The sequence below is a fragment of the Macaca fascicularis genome, chromosome 14 (assembly GCF_037993035.2).
Source record: "Macaca fascicularis isolate 582-1 chromosome 14, T2T-MFA8v1.1".
NCBI lineage: Eukaryota > Metazoa > Chordata > Mammalia > Primates > Cercopithecidae > Macaca > Macaca fascicularis.
Genome location: NC_088388.1, coordinates 16,272,791 through 16,293,456, shown reverse-complemented (window position 1 = coordinate 16,293,456; position 20,666 = coordinate 16,272,791). Strand labels below are relative to the sequence as shown.

At 51.1% G+C, this 20,666-nt stretch overlaps 2 protein-coding genes, 1 long non-coding RNA gene and 1 other non-coding gene across 4 annotated transcripts in view; 2 read left to right on the top strand and 2 right to left on the bottom strand.

Annotated features, from left to right (window-relative positions):
* Positions 1-24: 24 nt before the first annotated feature.
* On the top strand, positions 25-1,217 carry LOC141408445 (uncharacterized). Its single transcript, XR_012423218.1, has 2 exons — positions 25-460; positions 557-1,217. It is a non-coding gene; the product is annotated as an uncharacterized lncRNA (long non-coding RNA).
* SSRP1 (structure specific recognition protein 1) lies at positions 747-10,942 on the bottom strand. The gene is made up of 17 exons (XM_005577872.3): positions 10,793-10,942; positions 10,135-10,307; positions 9,535-9,720; positions 8,199-8,304; positions 7,713-7,903; positions 7,378-7,608; positions 7,140-7,243; positions 6,909-7,037; positions 6,425-6,646; positions 5,629-5,701; positions 5,065-5,203; positions 4,866-4,911; positions 3,087-3,216; positions 2,490-2,660; positions 2,200-2,288; positions 1,465-1,651; positions 747-1,237 (listed from the first exon to the last, which is right to left on the bottom strand). The coding sequence occupies exons 2-17, from the start codon at positions 10,186-10,188 to the stop codon at positions 1,166-1,168; spliced, it is 2,130 nt and encodes a 709-aa protein (XP_005577929.1). The 5' UTR covers positions 10,189-10,307; positions 10,793-10,942; the 3' UTR covers positions 747-1,165.
* LOC123568958 (small nucleolar RNA U13) lies at positions 3,647-3,749 on the bottom strand. Its single transcript, XR_006692508.1, has one exon. It is a non-coding gene; the product is annotated as a small nucleolar RNA U13 (small nucleolar RNA).
* Positions 10,943-12,989: 2,047 nt separating the features above from the next.
* The window catches only part of P2RX3 (purinergic receptor P2X 3), a 34,181-nt gene continuing 26,504 nt past the window's right edge, over positions 12,990-20,666 (top strand). Inside the window, exon 1 of the mRNA XM_005577865.5 lies at positions 12,990-13,301. Coding sequence (XP_005577922.1) covers positions 13,183-13,301 — 119 coding nt within the window. The 5' untranslated portion in view covers positions 12,990-13,182. The remainder of the gene's footprint in view (positions 13,302-20,666) is intronic.

Below are 20,666 nucleotides of genomic sequence, written 5' to 3'. Positions count from 1 at the left end.
GGCCCCGCCGCCTGCACGGAGTGCAGTACCATCGAGCTACGCCGGCAAGAAGGTAGCAGCCGGCGGACTGGAGCGGCTTCCTGGTACAGCCACCTGAGTGCTGAGAACGCGCGCAACGTGGCCACCCCTCCTGTGTCAATTCAGATTTAGAGCCACGGTGAGGAAGTCTGGCAGCTCTGCTTTCCTCAGTAGTGACCTTTATCTCCTTTCAGGCCCCGTCTCAGACGTGGGTTCCTCCCTACACTGAAGTTTGTATCCCCCCTTCTTCCCGTAAGAACAAAAGCTGCACATATACTCCGTACTTTTCTTGCACCCCCCACCAGGCTGCAGCCACCACCACCCTACACACACGCTCATCCTCCCCGACTCTCCAGGCTCACGTTTCCACTCCCCCGGCTGCGGGAAGGACAGTCAATCCTGATTTCATTATCTAAAGCCTTGGAAGACCCTTGACTCATAGGTAAGGATGGGGCCAAGAGCTGCCTCCCCCTAGCTTGGTTGGCTAATGGAGCGTAACCGGGAGAGACTTCCTAATCACATCAGCTCTCATTTCTAGATTCTCAGGTGGCCCATCCGGGCAGAGGCGGGTGAAAACCAATGCTTCTCCAGCCGGGAACAGAACAGGATGTGCCTCGAGACTTGCTTCCCGGCTGGCCAGGCTCTGCCTAGTCTGACCAGGGCAGTAACCACCACCAGTAAAAGTAGGAGCAACAAACCAGGGCTACAAAGAAAGCATAAAGACATGGTTTCCAAAGTCAGTTCCCTTTATTAAATCATTTTCACAGACCAGAAATACAAAATAAAAGTAGAAATAGGCCCCAGGTAGGAGCTACAGGCCTGGCCTCACATGACCCCTGCTCCAGCAACTTGAACAGGACCAGCAGCAGCTACATCCTTAATTAAGGTCGGGAAAGTAAGATGAGGATTTTGATCCTGCATTGCCCTGCCTCCCACCCCCTCTCTCCCCAAATTATAAACAGCCATCCTTGGGAAGCAACAGAGTTAAGAAGTCTCCCCACGGCCCTAGTGACATACACACCAGCAGGAGAGCATGTTCAGATGGCACAGAATCCAGGGACTACATTTCATGAGGAGAAACTGGTACCAAAATGTGGGGAGTCTGGGGGTGTGAGAAGGCAAGCGCAAAGAGAACCTTCCTCCATTTCTACTCATCGGATCCTGACGCTGAGTCTTCTGAGCTGGGGGGAGTACTGGCTAGTTCTTCTTCTTCAGAGTCCTGAAAACCAAAGCTGTCTTCAGGAAAAAGGTGGAGTCCTGGGTGCCCCACCCAGTCTTCAGTGAAGGGCCCGCAATTTCCTACCGCCTCCCAACTACAGCACCCACCTTCAGAACCTCAGAATTCCACCATCCACTCCAACTCATTACTCTTACAGACCAACCCCACACAGACACACATGCCCCTCACGAGCTGCCCAGCCCACAGCCCCCACATTCCTGCCGCACCTCGCTCCTCCTCCTCTTCTTTTTGCTCTTGTTCTCTCCCGAAGAGCTCTCATCACTAGACACAAACTCTTTGCTCTTGAAGCTCTCGCTTAGCTGCCTTGAGGATGACTTGGATGATGAGCCCCTAGAGGGTGTGGATTTCTTTTCCATCTTTACCTTTACTTTCTTCTTCTTCTTTGACTTGTCCCTGTATTGGCAAGAGGGAAGAGGAGCTAGGCCTTCAGGTCCCCTATCACCATGACCAAACCTCTCCCAGCTTTAACAAGGCCTTTCTCAATCCCAGCCACACAGCCCATTTCACTCTGAACGTAAATAGCCATGTCAGCCTGAAGGGCACCAAGGGAGAGTATCATGAGTACACCAGAAGAATCAGAGGGCATAGGCTAAAGCAGCCCCATATGCAAAACCTACTTGACATTTCTTGCTGTATCTTTTAGAGTTCATGTGAATTGTGCACCGCACTCCATAATAGTTTTTTCGTTCCCCCATACCTTCAAATAAAATAGTCCACGAAAATGGGTCATATTTCCCCAGTGACTTGAATGCCCTATCGTATCACCCATACTTGGGCAACGGCCTACCCAGGTTTGAGAAGCACTACCCTACTGCAGTCAGAAGCATATCTGCTGTCTTTAACTTTCCAATGCTCAACTTCGGCCTGTATAAAAAACAAAAAAACAAACAAAAAAAACCTGCCACAAAAATCAGTGACTGGGCCACGTTCTCGACACTCACCTCTTAGAAGACTCGCCTCGGCCCCCTTCATATTCTTTCATGGCTTTTTCATATTCCCTCCTGGCATCCTCAGCCTTGCGATCCCACTCCTGTCTCACACACACAGAAAAAAACAGTGAAGAATAAGACCTCTCCCGTTTCCCCCCTCTCCCCTGATGCAGGCAAAATCGATACAGAAAGTCCCACCAATGGCTCATACTGCTCCCCTATCAGTCATCGGACTCACCATGCCAAGAGAGCACCTCTCGCCAGCCCATGAGAGGCATCACCCCTCCTCTGCTGCTACTCACCTCTTTCTTCTCTTTGGACATTCCCTTCCAGATCTCGCCTGCCTTCTTGGAAAGATCTGTGATGCTGATGCCAGGATGGTCTGACTTGATCTTCTCTCGGCTGGCATTGAGCCACAGCATGTACGCAGACATGGGCCTCTTGGGGGCATTGGGGTCTTTGCCCTTCTTCACCTGCATAAGAACCCAAACGCCTTCAGCTATTTCCCATAGAACCCATACATTTTCCCAAATAAATTATTTAGATCACTTAACTTGGAGAAAAAGTAGAGGACTAAATAGCATCAGGCGAGACGCGCGCTCCCTAAGGGCAAGGATAGTATCTCCTTCCCCTCTGCAATTCAGTGCCTAGCTTACCAGGACAGAAGCCCATCTCCTAATTCAGACCTTCCAGAAGCTTATTAATCTCAGGGCTAGTGAGAACAATTTCCAAGAAAATACCCCTCAAGGCTATAATCATTGGCTACAAAAAACAGCCCCAAGGAAGACCAATGAACAGGTCCTACTGGTGGTGGACAGGAGAAGGTAAAGAGAATGCCTCCCACCCTCCCCCACCCCCGCCCACTGCACCACACACAGCCCCTCCCATCTAGTCTGCACCTCCACAGGCTTCTTGCGGCTCTTGCGGTCCTTGGCCATCTTGGCCTTTTTGAGCTGTTTCCGCTTCTTCTCATCCCGGTCACTGTCACCCTCATTACTGGAGGAGCTGGCAGAGGCATTGCTGTCAAACCTGCCAGAGAGCAAGCCAGGCTTAGACTTGAGGAGGGAAGACAGGACCTCATGGCCTCAAGGCAGGAGGAAAACAAATCCAAAGATACCCACCCAAAAGGGTCAAGGGAGGAAGACCAGAGGACAGGATCCACCACCAATCCCCAACACTGCTTCCTCCCATTCACTGAGGTGGCTTCACCCATGCCCTCTCCAGACCCAGCCACAGCAATGGGTTACTTGATCAGAATTAATGAATGCAAATCAATCAATGAGCTTCAGCTGATCTCCCCGGACATGGCCAAACCAGGTCCTAGTCCATTCCCAGGACACCACGGGCAGAAACACTGCCTCATTCATGCCTGGAACATGGCCCAAATCCACTTCACCACTTCCTTCGGAGTAATCACCTTAATCTACCCTATAGTCTTTTTTGTCTTTTTTTTTTTTCATGTCAGATGGGTAACGTGTCAACATCATAACAAGGCTGGAGGGCGGCACATTGCACACACGCACGTAACACCCAACCATCATGTTTATGAACTACAAAAGGATCGGCCCCTACAGTCTTTTCTGATGAAAAGATAATCAGTTACTACAAAAAGAAGAAAACCAACTTAAATCCAACCCAGTACCCACCCCTGTAATTGACAGTCTTATCTGATATATGTGAAACTCCTCAAAAAATGGAACTACCTTAGACCTGTATGCTGCCGGACAGTTTTCAAGGCACTTTCACAAGTATTTGCTCATTAAGCTTTCATACACCTTCATAAACGTGTGGCAGGCTGAACTAGGGGACTCCTGTTGGTTGTTTTTTTGCTGCCTGACATTCTTTTACAATCCTTCTGGATTAAGAGAGCAGAGTCCCAATTTTCTGTTGGGAACCACCTTGCCCCCACTCAGGAAGGGCTCACCCCAACCACAGGCTCTAAGGGTGGGCACTTGGCCTATTTCTGGCCCATCAGACCCTGGCCCATCCTAACAACTCAGGCTAGGAAGGGGCAGGTAACCACTGTGTTCACTATGCTGTTCACCAAAAGAGGCGCTTCTGGTGTTATTTTAAACCAGTAGGATTAAGCCTGCCCTGAGCTTCTGAGAGTCACTGGGCACTCCATGGGGCAAACCTATTTTGAATTACGGAAATCAGAAGAAATAGATTTGAGTGCCTGAATCCAGTAGTGTCTGAAGTCAATTAAATCCCCAGACTCTGCAGTAACATGAACTTATGAAATTCCCTTTTATATATTTCCTTTTAAAGTGAGAGTGAGTCACATTTCTGACACTGCTAATAAAAAGTCGGTACTACTGCATTTCTACCGATGAGGAAATTGAGATTCAATGACTTAATCGACAACCTCCAGGAAATAAGTGACAAGTACCAGCTCTCATTCCCATTCTCTCCTCATCCAACTACGAACCAGCCCCAACTGGCATATTCAGGGTGGTATGGCCATAGACCCCACTATACTTTTCTGACTTCAAAATGTGCCTTGCACTTACGAAGCCCTTGACAATTTCCAAAACATTTTGTGTATCACCTCATTGGAGGTCACTCTCCCATTCCGGGTCAGTAGCTAATGCTGGGACATGAGAAATGTCCAGAAATCTTCTGGTCCTTTAAGCTTATGGGTCACCATCTTATCCCCACAAGGTACCACCAAAACTCACTCCTCTGCCACATCTTCCTCCTCTTCACCTGGGTTGAATGACTCATCTGAAAAAGGGCACAGGACGCATCAGCTTCTGCCCCAATGGAAATCCCCACCCCCTCACCCAGGCACCCAGCTCTGGCCTAAGGGTGAGTCCAGCCCGGGCCACAGCAAGGAACATCTGACCATCCTCGTGCTCAGCACGGAGGCTAACCCACCGGTTTCTTCTCCCGAGTCATCGCTGCTGTCATTGGCATTCTCCTCCCGGATCTTGCCTTCCTCCTTCATCCTCTCCAAGTAGGCATCATGCTGGTCCTCATCAGAGTCGGCATATTCGTCGTAGCTTGGGTTCATGCCCTAGCCAGGGAAGAGTTCACAGTGGGGCCAACTCACCCTCGAGCCAGAATCCCTGCACACTCAAAAGCACACCCCCATGCCTGTCAAGTCAGAGCAGCAGCTCCCAGAGGACCTGGGGCTGGATTGTCCACACACAGCCAACGTGCAGGGCCTACGCCCAAGTACTTCCTGCCAACTGGGTTAGTCCAAGCCCCAAGCCCCTCCCTCTCCCAGCCCCACTGGGGGCTCCTGAGGGGCTGCATAGACTGGTCTAAGGTCATGCAGAGGAAACCTGCACCAGGAGGGGGAAAGGGTCACACGCACCTCTTTTTTCTATAAGGGTAAGAAGAGAAGAAAGAGTGAAAAAGAAGCCGGAAAAAATCTCCACCCCTTTCTCCCCTACAGAAAGACCAGGAGAGGGTCTCATGCTCCCCACACAGAAGTACCTCTTTCAATCCTCGGTTTTTGATGTTGAGTTTTTTCGCATTGACAAAATCAAACAGTTTCCCATACTCCTCCCTGTGAGGGGACATGCACCATGTTACCAGAGAGGTAGTGCTGACACAGGGGCGGACTAAACAACGTTCTGATTCCATGAGCTGGGGTAGACTGTGGAGCCTGGAGTTCCTGACCATGCCACCCAACCCAACAGCTTAGAGACCCCCAGAGGACAGCAGTAAGGCAGAGCCAGAGCCTGACATTAGTCCTGAAAGAGGAACCTGCATGGCTGTGAAGAGCTCTGGGAAAGAAAAGGCAGGGAGGGGTGCGCATCTGTTTACCAAATAAGCTCAGGGCGGAGTAAGTGTGGGGCAGGGGGTGTGGTCATCTGTCTTCATACTTCACAAGGTTGATATGAGGATTACACGTGAAAATGCTTATAAAACATTTAGCTCACAGTGAGCACTAAATAAGCATTAGCTGCTATGTTCTCAGGCACAAAACTCATTCCAGGAAAGAAATAGCATTTCCATTGTGGGGAGTGGAGGAGAAAAAAGGTCAGTAGTGAAGACATAGCTTTCAGAATACAGAAAAAGTTTTTCGTTGTTTTTTTTAAATGACCAGAAAGAAAGCAATGGAGAGATTTCTAAAGTCTGAGCACTCCAGGGAAAATGACCAAATCCTGATGTAGCAGAAGAAAAATTCTGCTCTAGGGTTGGAGAGTGCCGCAGGCCATGCTGGGTTTCCTGGACAAAGCTGGCTCAGGACCAGGATGCCCAGAAAGTGACGGGTGGAGGTTCTCACCTCTCAATGCTGCTGAAGGTATACTGAGTGCCCTGCTTGGTCTCAATTTCAAAGTCAAAGGAACGAGTTGTAGTGGTACCACGAGCAAAGTTGACAAAGGAGATCTCGTCGAAGCGGATGTGTACAGGTGGCTTGTGGACGTAGATGAAGCCCCGCTCCAGCGGGTAGAGCAGTCCTGAGCTCGCCTTGTAGGAACAGGTAATGCACTGGGCCCCTGAGTGCCTGACAGAGGGTGCAGGGAGCCTGGTTAGTGCCAACCTCAGCAGAAGCAAAGGGCACATCTAGCAGCAGCGACATGTGTGCTCATGTCCTCGACTAAGTAAACCTCACTGAGCTGTTCTGACAGAGGCGCTGACACCTGTTGTGACACAAGGTCCCATCCAGACCTGTAACAGGCTGCAATCCCATCTCAGGAGGGGTTTACCAAGGAGACACAGCATTTCCCATACCCAGGCAGGGCAGGATCCCAGGCCCACACGCTCACCCTTGGAAGTTGCCTGGCACTGTGATCTTGCGGTTCACCAGCGCTTTCATGACCCGGCTGACCATCTCATAGAGGGATCCTGACATGTTCTTGGTGAGACGACCCTCGAAGCGCTTCTCCACTTCTTCCCTACAAAGACAGCAAGGTGAGGTCACAACACTACTGCCTTCTAATGGCACACCTGTCTCCGGCCTGGACAGTGGCAGGAAACGAGTCCAGGGAGACACTCACTCGTTCATGTTCAGAGTCAACGAAATGTCCTCGTCCTTGGAGAAGAGGAGGATCAGGAAGTGGTAGCGAGTTTGGCCTTGCTTGATTGGGGGGTCCAGGCTGATCTAGTAAGGAAGAGCACCAATTGATACTCTACAACAACTTGCGATTCACTAACATAGAATTCTGCACACCAGTGAGGTCCGTCTACTTAACACGCAAAAACCACGATTATCCGGCCATAGGGGTTTCGGCTTACCACAAAGAACATCTGTCGCTGGTCCTTGTGGGGTAACAAAAACAGACGCAGCACTGTGGTATAGGGGATCTTGTAGTCAAAGGTCTTGCCATGCAGGTGCAGAAAGGTGGGGTAGATCCGAATGTCGTAACGCCCTCGAGGAGTCAGACACTGCAGCTCCCGGAAGATGCAGATGGCATCTCCCGTGGCCTGGATTACATCCGCCTTCGACAACACATTCTGGGCAAAGGCCTGCAAAAAGCACACATTGGTAACCAAGCAGCAGGCCCTGCTCCCAGGCCAGCCAATGCCTGCTCAGCACCATCTGCTGCCAAGGCAACCAGGGGACGCCTCACCTCAACAGGGTCCACACCATCCTCCTGGGTGGGAGGGACATAAAAGCGGACCTCCATGAGAGACACCTCTGCGTCATCGTTTTGGTGGAATTCCAGTGTCACCTCATTCTTGCCAGTGGTGCACTGGGACACATTGCTGAGGGGTATCTCAAAGACTGGCTGGTCACCAATGTCAAAGGAAAGCAGCTGCCCTGTGAGGAAAGGGCTTGTCAAGCCACAAGCTCCTCCCCTTAAGTCTGCATAAGCAACATTCCCACCAAACTTGAGTTCCACAGAGACAGGATACTGGGGTTAGTCTCTTTACACTGTAACCCCAACCCCAGGCCCAGTGCCCAGTAAACTGTAGGTACTCAATAAACACACGATGAACATGCAAACAGATAGGAAACCAGAGACAGTGGCAGAAGGAAAAGAGCAAAACAAGTAAAAGGCTGAAGCCCTTCACCCTATCTTCCTCCCCAAACCTCAGTCTTCCCCAGGACTCACCACCAAATTTCACTGTCCCCCAGTTCCAGCCCTTCACACAAAGGTCCTTCTCCATTAGCTCAAGGCGATAGTGAGTTTTGAAGAAATCAGAGAGTTTCTCAAACTCCTGTGGGTGGAGGGAAGAAAACGCAATCCCAGTAAACCCTGGTGGCCTTAACACCGACTTGAATGTCCTGGGATTATCTATTTCTGAGAAACTGTCCCAAATAGGCTTTATAAGAAACTCTTGCTGCCGGGCATGGTGGCTCACGCCTGTAATCCCAGCACTTTGGGAGGCCGAGGCGGGTGGATCACGAGGTCAGGAGATTGAGACCATCCTGGTTAACACGGTGAAACCCCGTCTCTATTAAAAATACAAAAAACTAGCCGGGCGAGGTGGCGGGCGCCTGTAGTCCCAGCTACTCGGGAGGCTGAGGCAGGAGAATGGCGTGAACCCAGGAGGCAGAGCTTGCAGTGAGCCGAGATCGCGCCACTGCACTAGAGCCTGGGCGACAGAGCAAGACTCCGTCTCAAAAAAAAAAAAAAAAGAAACTCATGATGACTTAGCAACCCAGCTCTAACATTGTTTAAAAGATGGTTTAGAGAGGTTGCTTCTAGCCACTGGATCTGACATTCCTGGTTATGGGTCATCTGATTTTATAAACTTTGTATAGGTATTACTTTAATGAAAGTGGAAATTAAAATCAAATAAAGCCTTTAACTCAAGCAGTTCAAAATGGAAACCCACACTTTAAGACATCAAGCTAGCCAGGCGCAATGGCTCATGCCTGTAATCTCAACGCTTTGGGAGGCCAAGGTGGGCGATCCCTTGAGTCTGAGAGCTCAAGACCAGACTAGGTAACGTGGCGAAACCCCGTTTCTACCAAAAATTATGAAAAATCAGCTGGGCATGGTGGCATGTGCCTGTGGTACCAAATATTCAGGAGGCTGAGGTGGAAGGATTACTTGAACCCAGGAGGCAGAGGCTGCAGTGAGCGGAGATTGCGCCACTGCACTCCAGCCTGGGTGACAGAGCGAGGCCCTGTCTCAAAAAAAAAAAAAAAAAAAAAACACAAAAAGACATCAAGCTAAGATCCTGAACCTTGATAAAAGTCACAGGTAGAAACTAGTATCTAAATCAAGACAGAAGAAAATCTTCTGGAGTCAAGGCACACAGAAATTCACAAGACTTCAACACTCAAAGCCGAACACTGATTGCCTCATGGCCTCACAGTCCTGCTCTAAGGAGCCCAAACTAGCAATCACAGGGTTACATGAGGAAGGAACCTCGAGTCTCTAGAAGATTAAAACAAGATGATGCAGTAAAAAGGGGGTTTATAGCTATGGGACAGCTCACCGATTCTCGGAAGCCATCATACTTGTAGACATGGCCATTCTTTGTAAGCAGTTTAAGTCCATGGCCCAGAGCAACACGGCGCCAGATGCCTTCTGTTAACTCCCCAGCCTGGATGTTGTCCACTTTCCCCGTCTTGCTGTTCTTGAAGATGATGCCCTGGCGGCTCAACCTCAGTCGACCATCATTCTGTAAGAAAAGCAGGCCCAGATGCATGGGGACAGTACACAGCATGTCCTGGGTACAGTTCTACCCAACACACTTTCCAGCTGCGAGTCGGCTGGGCAGATTGTCAATGCAGGAGCAACAGCTGAGGTGCAAGGAGTCTAGATTCCAAACCAGGCTCTGGTATTTAGAATCCTTAACAGATTCTCAGTTTCCTCATTTGTAAAACAGGAATTGGGAACTGAAGAGCATATACGGTCCCTATAACTCTGAGACTATCTCTCAGTATTGCCTCGTGTTGGGGGAGACACTAGGTACACGTTATACTGAGTCTTCTTTTTCCAAAATAACATTACCAAAGCAAGCTCTCGTTAATGGACAAAAACTCTACCCTCCTTCCTTCTCTCTACTTGTATCAACTGCCCAAGCCATTCTCACCATGGAGCCTTTCACCTCCTGATAGATGTCGTTGAACTCCAGTGTCTCTGCCATGTCGACCCCTGCCTGTGGTGGCCTGGGCAGAGCCCCAGGCTGCACAAGGGAAACCGAGTAAACTGGGGGCTGGGCCCCAACTCCTGAGTGGGTGGGCGGATGCTCAGCAGGTTGGGAATCTAAATTCAAGAGGAAGACAGATAAGCATGAAAGACAGCACCTCGCTGTGCTCACGGATGGAGCACAGCAGCAACTCCCAACTGCGCCTGGGATGTCTCAGGATTTCCTCTGCCTGGAAACCTACAGACGGACGCTGCAGCGCTCGAGGGTCCAGGCCTAAGCCCAGGTGGAGAACCGGGCCTGGAATACCGCTGACACCCAACCCGATGCCCGCTCTAGCCGCTCTGGCGGGAGCCATGGCAACGAGCAGCGGAACCCCAGGGTCAGCCCGGAGCCCGCACCTCGCACGCGCCCCAATCCAGCTCAGAGTGCAGGGTTTCCCTCGCAGCGCTCCCACCACCCCGCGGGCCTCCGGTTCACCCCCGCCCCACAGGATGGATTCGCCCGCTCCCCGCGGTTTCGAACGCGGAATGGTCCATGTCGAGCGTCCCTTGGGGGAGGGGCGCCCCTGCCTTCCTGGGACCGGGGGACGACCACCACCTACCTCCTCAGGCTGCAGCCTCGCGAGGGCCCCGGCGCAGGAGGTGGGCGCGCTGGGGGGACGCGGGGGGGCGGGGGATGGGGGGGACACCGGGGAAGCTTTTCCCGCGTGCGCGGCCCCGCGTCCCGCCACCGGAAGCCGTGCACAGGCCACAGAGACGACGAGCTGGCTAGAGAGACGCGAGCCCGGCCCGCCTGCGAGACAGTCGCATAGAGCGTCAGCGACTCTGGAGGACCTGAGGGAAGAGTGGTTGCCGTGAAGTCTCTCTCAGCCGGGTGGAATCTGCCTAGAAAATTTGTGTAGGGCTCTTTAGAAACTACAGACACTTCTTCAGTGGAGACTAGATACTGAAGAGAAATTGTGTAGTTGTATTGTATCAGACTTAGCTTAGTACAGGAATGGGGTGGGGGTGTGTGTTGAAATGATGCGTGCCCGTTTCTCTGCAAAATAGTTTCTGTGTCATGGAAGGGAGTCGATGGAACACGAAGAAAAGTATTTGAACAGTTGTGGGAAGAAACGACCTCTCGCACTGGCTGCGGAGAGAATGCGGGTGTTGGTGTCACCGTGGGTGCACTGCTTTCTGGCTGACCTGTCAAGTTCGCCGTCTACACCCAAAATTTTCACATCCCTAACCGAAATGTATAGGTCCCCCCAAGAGGCTGACAAATGGCCGTATCCAGTTCAAGTCCTGGTATCAGATTCACTTTGGAGCCAGAACTGATTTGAAACCACATCATCCTGGGGTTGCGGAAGCCAGCTCTCCCTCATATAGTCCCAGAGTGCATTTTTGCAACATCAGAGACCAGACCTGGAAAATATATTTTAGTTTTTCTACCCCAACCTCTTTTTACTGATGGGAATACTGAGACCCAAAGGGGAGTGAGTTGCCCGGGGTCTCAGTGCGTTGGCAACAAGGCTAGGACACAGACCTCCTTACCACCACCAGTCCAGTTATCTTCTGTCATAATCACAGTGACTGTATGTTCAGAATGATTGATGATATGTGTCCTACATGAAGACATTAGTACAGAATATGTAAACTCAAGATTTCCCTGACAATCAGTACACCAGCTTGCTAACTCAATCCTGAGGTAAGAGACAACAGGAATGCACCCTTCTCCCCTGAATTCATAGCTTTAACCTCTGAGTAGTGGCTATTCCAGCATTATCTAGCAATATAAATTCAACTGGGTTTAATAGATAGATATTGAGGGCCTGTGACTAATTTAGCACACTTCTCGGATTTGAGGAACTTGAACAAGACGAAAACATCCCTGGCTGGGCGCAGTGGCTCACACCTGTAATCCCAGCACTTGGGGAGGCCGAGGTAGGCAGATCACTTGAGGTCAGGAGTTCAAGACCAGCCTGGCCAACGTGGAAGCCCCGTCTCTATTAAAAATACAAAAATTAGCCAGGCATGGTGGCGGGTGCCTATAATCCCAGCTACTTGGGAGGCTGAGGCACAAGAATTGCTTGAACCCAGGAGACAGAGGTTGCAGTGAGCTGAGATCGTGCCACTGCACTCCAGTCTGGGCAACAGAGCGAGTCTCTGCCAAAAAAAGAAAAAGAAAAAGAAAAAAAAATGGAAGGAAGGAAGAAAAGAAAGAGAAGGAAGGAAGAAAGAAAGAAAGACCCAGCCCCAACCTTTCGGGAAAACATAATCTAACAAATGATTTTGATAAATAAACTGAAAAAAAAAAAAAAAAAAGAAGTGCTAACTGCTATGCTACAGGTAGAGTGAAACTCATTACCAACTGGAGTTAGAAATATGTGAGTCTTTACTCATCACACCCCAGAAGACCCAGAAAAACTTTCAAGAGACCCTCTCCCCTTGACCCATGCCACTGGGGGCAATTCAGGAAAGGAGGGGACGGCTGCAGAACTGGGTGGAATTTGGCTGGCACTCAGGAATGAAGGGGGTCTTCAGTTCAGGCAGGCTGTTAGGTGACTAGGGGACGGGAAATTGCAAAGGGCTTTAGGGAGAGCGTGAGCAGCTGGTGAGCTGGGATGAGGATGCTGCAGAAGAGAACAGAACAGAAACAGTAGACAGAGTGCAGATAAAACATTAGTCCCAGAGGGCTCCAGCCAGCTACATCCCAGGCAATCAGGAGCCCAGGATTGGAGACCCCACCCCTGCTGTGACATCACAGGGGAGTGGGGTGGAGACGAACAAAAAGGGGGTCCCCCGCCCTGGTCTCTTGGAAGCCAGAGTATCAAGAGAAGAGAGAACCTGACTAGGGTTGCCTGGCTTAAAGGGACAGGCTCCCCATTCCTCCGACCCCTCTAAGCTGCCCCCTCCAGGTCGTGATCCTGTCTCCCTGTCCTGTGGGACCTCCCTCTCCTGAGGCCACCACTGGGCCCCCTTCTGAGTGTCCCCTGAGCACTCTCTCAGTATGAACTGCATATCCGACTTCTTCACCTATGAGACCACCAAATCGGTGGTTGTGAAGAGCTGGACCATCGGGATCATCAACCGAGTAGTTCAGCTTCTGATCATCTCCTACTTTGTGGGGTGAGTCTGTGGCCCTTCAGGTCCCTGGCGGGGTGGGCTGCCTGGCGTCCCATCTTCACCCTCCTGCCTCAGAAACCTGCATCCAGCTTCCTGAGCTCCTCCCCTCCCGGGGAAACACTTTCTTCTGTGGAGCCAAGTCCTAAAGACTGGCCTCTGCCACCCCCACCTAGGACCTGAATTCACCTAGATGAATTCTTTTCCCAGTTCATCCTCCATCATTGAGAGTGGTTTCAAGACGCACACTCGGAGGAGTAGGGTCCCTGCCCTGGCACTGCCCTCCACCGAGGGAGGGCTCAGGAGCTCCATCTCCACCCTCCCTGCTCTCATCTCTCCAACCAGAGAACAGGCAGACCCCCTCCCACATCTTCAAATTCCCCTCAGTCAACTCTTCGGGGCCTCAAAAAGACAAGACAGCACAGAAATAGGGAAGGGAAGGTACTGAGACAAGGGGGTGGTGGCAGGTTGGTCAAGTTGGTGGCCGGGAGGGAAAGAGAGAACTGGGCCCATTTCAGAGTGAGGAATTTCCTTCCGGCATGGATGGGTGAGATGGTGAGAGAGAGAAAGGCAAGGGAGAAGCACTGTGCTCTTGAAGGGGAGGACAAGGAGGGAACTGCCCCTTGATGAGGAAGCAAACACAGGCCCAAGGGAAGAGTGGCCAAGGAGAAAAGGAGCTTTTCTGAACACAGTGCAGCTTCCTCTCCAGGAATCCAGAAATGCTCCCCTTTGTCAAAAAGCCTAAGTTCCCCACCTCTCCCTGACCCGGTGCCATGTAACCCATCCTAGCAGTTGCTTAAGAGCCAGGAAGGTGCAAGCATCCCCTCTCAGCCCCCACCGCCTGGAAGCACACACCTACACACACACACACACACACACACACACAGGCGCGCGCGCACGCACACACAAAGGGCTGTGGAGCAGACAATGGCTGGGGGAGAATGCAGGTCCTATCCTTCTTGTGGTCATTTCCACGCACTGGTGGGCACCAGGAAATACAGGCAGAAACCTCGAAGGTTTTCTTTCCTGGGGTGTGGGTCTCCAATCTTATGCTGTTCTTTGAGACAATGGGTCTGTGCATTCGAGGCAGCAAGCCACTGACTGTTAGGAGTTAGTTCAAGCGGGTCAAAGGAGAATCCTGTGTGACTGTGGGCTGAAGCTGCATGCAAGCCTGCTTGCCTGAAAAGTTGAAGTTTATGTGAGGGTGTGGAGAGAAAGGTGGCTAGATGTGACTTTTTAGGTGATTGTTTGCTCTGTGTGCTGGGCAAGCGCTGGTAGGCTTCAGTGGGCAGGTATTGTAAAAAGGCTGCACCATCCAGTGCTCCTTTGGGAGATTTTAGAAAAGGGATTCCAGCTTTGGAATAGCATTAAATGGCCATGAAGTTCCCTTCCAATGTTGAGGTTTTGTGAGATACGAGGTTTGCAAATGTTCGCTGTCTGCATCTCCAGAGCTTGGCTCAAAGTTGGTTCTTAAATGTTCTGTGTTCACGTGTATATTCAATGCTGTGGTTGTTTATAGCCACAAGATGGTATGTTGGCCCAGGTGAGTGCAAAAGCTGGCTCAGCACATTCCCCATCTGGCCTGGCTCCATTGGCTCCAGGCAGAGATTGATGGGGGATAGAGAGTGGGCTCCTCGACCAGCCCTCTCAGCCCCCACTGCCCTTGTCTCTCTCTCATCATGATCAGATCGAATCCTCCAGGTCTCAGGGCTGGAGCCCAGCCTGCTGGAGCGAGCATGCGAAGCTCTTTGGCATCTTAATTTCCAACCCCATCCATCTCCCAGCCTGACAGCTCCCCACGAGACACTGCCTTCCAGTTACATCAGCGCCCCCTGCAGCCCAGTCCCTTGACCTGAGTCCCATCTCCGTGTACGTGAACCCATGCACGTTGTGACCTCATGAGTCCACCATCATTAATTTAGCAAAAATGTACCAGCATCTCTGCATGCCACGCACTGTGGACTGAGGACGGAATGGTGGGCAAAAGCAGACAGGGTCCTTGCCCTCGTGGGGCTTACAGCGGAAGGCAAGAGATGGGCATTCATCTGATGATGTCCACAAATGTGAAATGTCAACTGTGGCTTGGAGGTGAACAGTTATAGGAGAGCCGCTTCTGTGAAGGTGTTTGGCCTGGTCAGGGAGTAAGGGAAGGTTTTCTGGAGATGTAACATTTTAGCCAAGACCCGAAGGATGAGTAGGAGCACCCCAGGTGAAAGAGGGAAGAGAGTTCAGGGCAGAGAAACCCACCTCTGCAAAGGGAAGGAGCCTGGCAAACGGGAAAGAAAGGAAGGTCGTTGTGGCTGGAGCCGAGGGAGCAGAGGTGGGTGAGGGTCGTGTACGGTGGATGGGAACGCACACAGAGGCCGGACCTCAGACACCCTTAGAGAGCTTTTGTTTTTACAGGAGATGAATAAACAGAAGCCACGGAAGCATTTTAACCCATGTGTCTGTGGGCACTTTTGTGTGCGCGCGCACGTGAGTTTGAGAGAGAGAGACAGACACGATGAGATCTGAGTTGGGAAGAGCACCGGGGCTGATGCGCCTGGAAGTGGAGGGAGTTGGAGCGGGTGCAGGAAAACCTACTAAGAGGCGGTTTATGGAGAGATGTGACAGTGGCTTGGACCCAACTGAATTTGAAGGGATTTTAAAGGCTATAGTGTTAATCACTGATACTTCAATCTCTTCCCCATCATCCCGACCAGGTCGGCAACCTCGACTCTGCCTCACATGAGCCCATCATTTCTCTGAGAACTTCTCAGAAACACACCACCTGGTCATCTTACATACGCTCTCACCCCCGCCTCTGGCCTCAGCTGCTTGTCTGTGGTTGACTCCATTTCATCACTGTTTTCCTTCACCCACCCCAGGGCACACAGAAAGGCCTGGACTTACCTGAGGTTTCTCACATCTTTCCTGGGCCCAGGTGGTAATCCCCACTCACCTCTGTGGAGTGGGACTTCCTGAGAGCCCATCCCCATTCTGGATCTTGTGGGGACCTGAGAAGCTGAAAGAAATCCCTGGGATCTGAGTCCCTGGAAGCAATAACCTGTGCTTGGCCTGAGGTTGATTTCCAGGGCCTTGGACTTCCCAGGCCTTTGATGCCCCATTGCGCTGAAGGGTCATTGGTGGCCGCTGGAGCCTCTGGCCTCGTCACAGCCCTGCCCTGCCTGCTCTGTTCCTCCCCCATACAAGGCCCAGTTCACAAACTCACCATCTGTATGGCCGCATGCTGTGGTTCATAATATTCAGCCTCATTATTCAACTTCAGATCTTAGGTGGGAGTTCAATACATAAAGCAAGGAGCTGCTCTGGTTTAAAGAGAAGGGTCTGGAATCCCGCCTTCTCAGCTCTCCACTCCATCCTCTCAGCCCAAGGTAGCACTGTGAGGTACCTTGTCAGCACAATTAAGTGACAGATATGGTGGGAAGAGCTGTTATGGTGGGAAGAGCTGTTGGGCTGCCCCATCTTGTTTTTTTTATTGTTGTTGTTGTTTTGTTTTGAGACAGAGCTTTACTCTGTCCCTCAGGCCGGAGTGCAGTGGTGCGATCTCGGCTCACTGCAACCTCCACCTCCTGGGTTCAAGCGATTCTCCTGCCTTAGCCTCCCCAGTAGCTGGGATTACAGGCGTGTGCCATGATGCTCGACTTTTTTGTATTTTTAGTAGAGATGGGGTTTCAACATGTTGGCCAGGCTGATCTCTAACTCCTGACCTCAAGTGATCTACGTGCCTCGGCCTCCCAAAGTGCAGGGATTACAGCATGAGCCATCATGCCTGGCCGGATGCCCCATCTGGACCAGTCATCCTGGTCCAGAGAGAGGAGTGACTCTCATTCCTGCCTGCCCTCTCCCCCAATATGGAATATAGAGCACTTGGTTAGAAGCCTGGCTCTGACACCAACTAGGAGAGGGCCTCCTAAGAGTGACTTTACGTCTCTAAGTCTCAGTCCCCATATCTGGAAAATGGATTTAGGAATACCTCCTCCCTGGGAGTTATAGGGAAGGGAGGTAACATATGTCAAGTGCCTTGCAGAGATGGTGACTCAGTAATAGATGGCAACTGTGACTACTTCACAAAGACCCCCCCATCACCCCTCCCCCTTTCCCTCTGCCCAGCTCACACCTTCCTAAGAGACCCCTCTCCTCCTCCCACACACACAAGCGTGCACTCTTCACACCCACTCCTCAGCCTCCTCCTTGACTCCCTGGGGGCGGATGGGAGGGTGCTGGGGCGCGGCTCTGGCCTCTCTCCTGCACATCCCACCTGCCAAGGAGCTGCCACACGCCTTCCACTCTATAAATAATAAACCATGAATGCGAGAAGAAAATAGTCAGAGCAGCAGAGTAAATGCCAAGAATTGAAGGCTCAGGCCTGCCCTAGCTCCTGAGCCCTGGCCTCCAGAGACAGACTCAGCCCCTCTGTTCTGGAAATGAAGCATCCCCTTCTTTCTAGCCACCTTGACGACATCCTCAGGCCCCACGAGGCCATTGAAATTCTTCCACTTGTTATTTAAGTCAAAGAGAGAATTCTAATGCGGCCTCTCTGCCCCACCGGGCACAAGAAGGAGCCTTGGAGGAGGAGGAGGAGGAGGAGGTAGGAGATTGGTTGATTGTTCCTTGGAGTCCTCAGCCCTTTCCTCCTGAGACTTTCCTAAGCCAGGAGATGCTTTCACTGGTGATGGAGCAGGAGCTGGTAGGAAAAGCACAGGGTCCAGTTCAGGGGGCCAGCATGGCCTGGCCTTGAGCTGGGACACAGCTAGAGACCTTTGAGTGAAGGGGCTGTGAGTGGTCTGGAGCAGGTTGTCTGGTTAGAGCCGACATACCAGCTGTGTAATCCTGGTCAACTTAGCACCCCCTCTGAGCTTCAGTTTCCTCATTCATGACATGGAGTTAATAACAAAGCTGTCTCAGTAAGAACATAGTGAAAGATCCAGTGCGAGTGCCGCACTGGTTATATAATCGTAATCTGAACTCTGCATCTCCAAATGTTCCTGGACTTTAAGGATGCAGGGCAGGGGCCTCAGAAAACCATTTCCTGAGGATGACACGGAGAAATGTGTCTATTCTGTGGCTAGGCACGTTGAGGCTCGGTTCCAGAAGGGTGTGTTTAGATCACAGTTTGCATCTGCGAATATCCAGCTGCGGCCAGCAGCCATCTTAGCTGGAAGCAGACAGCCTGGGCCCCAGACCTCACTCCCTTCACTCTGCAGGGCCCCAGGCCGTGAGCTAATAATGCACATTTGGGTTTCCTGTGACAGGGAGGCTCCCTTCTCTTCTGCTAGTACGTAATTTGGCAGATGGGATTTCTACGTGAGGCTTACTTCCTTGTGAAATCTGAATGAAACCCCTCCCCTTCCAAAAAAAGACGAAAAGAAAAGTGCTGGGAGATAAAGCAGCACCACAAAGCCCCATCGAAGGCGGTGTTCATGAGATCATTTTACAAGCACGCAAGTCACTCTAAGTGGTGCGTTAATCAGGATGCCGCCCGCCTGCTATAAAGCAGCAATAGGAAAACAGGTAACGCGTTTGAAGCCATTTGCCGGTGCTGTGACTACACCCTTTTTCTCCCGCTCAAGAAATCATTCAGAATTCAAGCCAGTAATACTACCAAAAAAATGATAACTATGTGAGGTAGTAGATATGATCACTAGCATGACATAATCATTCCACAAGGTACAGGCATATCAAAACACTCACACTGTGCCCCGTGAATACATACAATTATTATCAATAATAAATAGGGCTGGGCGTGGTGGATCACGCATGTAATCCCAGCACTTTGGGAGGCTAAGGCAGGCAGATCACTTGAGGCCAGGAGTTTGAGACCAGCCTGGCCAACATGGAAAAACCCCATCTCTACTAAACACAAAAAAGTTAGCCAGGCGTGATGGTGCACGCCTGTAGTCCCAGCTACTCAGGAGGCTGAGGCATGAGAATCGCTTGAGCCCGGGAGGCAGAGGTTGCAGTGAGCCAAGATCGCGCCAGTGCCTGGGTAATAGAGTGACACTCTGACTCAAATAATAATAATAAATAGTATTTATTTATCAAAAATTTAAACTTAAATTAGAATAAAAAGAAAAAAAAAGATTCAAGTGAGCAAAGGAAGCCCCATGATGGAGATAATACCAAACCCTCTCACTGAAAACTGAACAAAGAGCCACTTGCAAATACCCGCTGGTGTTTGCAGTAAATAGGATTGTGGTGTCCAAACTACAAGTGACTGGGACCCCCGGTACGCTCTGGGAGTTACTGCTCTTTGCATGTTCCAACAGTAAGTGGCCCCAGAGATCATTCAGTCCAACCTCCACCTGAGGAAGGGGCCTCCTCTCAGCACACCTGCCAGGTGAGCATCACGCTGTCCTGGAGTCTTCCCAGACGTGTGGCACACATGGGGTGACTTCCCGCAGCAGCCGGTTCTGGGATTGAAGTCTTCACCCACCTCCTTATAGAATCCTCAGGTCAGCCCAGCTCCTGCCCCTGCAGCTTCCCAGCCTCTAACTCCTACAGCTTTGTCTTCTCTGGGCTACACAGTCTCAACTTCCTTCCACTCACCTTCATCTGGTGTGGTTTTCCAACCTCGTGCCACCCTGGTTAGATGCAGAAAATGCCCTGACCCAGCATTTCCAAAAGTGTGCTCCTCAGTTGCACGAGAGGTCACCAATATTCCTCCAAGACTGGCTTCTGTGGTCAAATAAGATTGGGAGACAGTGAGGTTAACAAAATGTAACAGACGTGTTTGTTTGTCTACATTGTGTTTCTCAGGGAGGGAGGAGGGTTGCATAGCATTTTCTAAACGTATTTGATGGAGTTTTCTCATCTGTCAAATGGGGACGGTGGCAGCATCTACCTCCCAGTGTGCCATCAGGAACAAATACAATCTTGCCAAAGGCTGGAAGTGTGGGATTAAGTGAGGCTGAGCGGGGACTTGAGCCTTGAGGGCTGTGATTGGCGATTTCAAATGGAAAGGCAGGCACTTTATAGGAAAGCAGAGGCACGAGTTGACAGCAAGTATCTGCAAGCCCTACTTGCTGAAGGCGGGGAAAGTCTGAGAAGGAAGGTAGGGAAGGAAGAAGGGAAGGCCTCATCCACATGGTCCCATAATGACTTAAAGCTGCAGGAAGGAGCCAGTACAGGTAAATGACCACTGGGTGGCAGCACAATCCAAGGAATAAGATCAGAAGCGTCTCCCCTCCCTCCTCCCCCAGCCTCCCACCTTCTACCCAACTCCTTTATCTGCCAGGTGAAAGCTCAGCCGCTGCCCCTGCTTCCTTCTCCGTTCTCATCTGACATCTGGGCAGATGGATTCTTCCAAGCACCCAGCTCCCAAGGACCTTCATTGATTTGTTTACTGAGCTACTTTGTGTTGGGCACTTA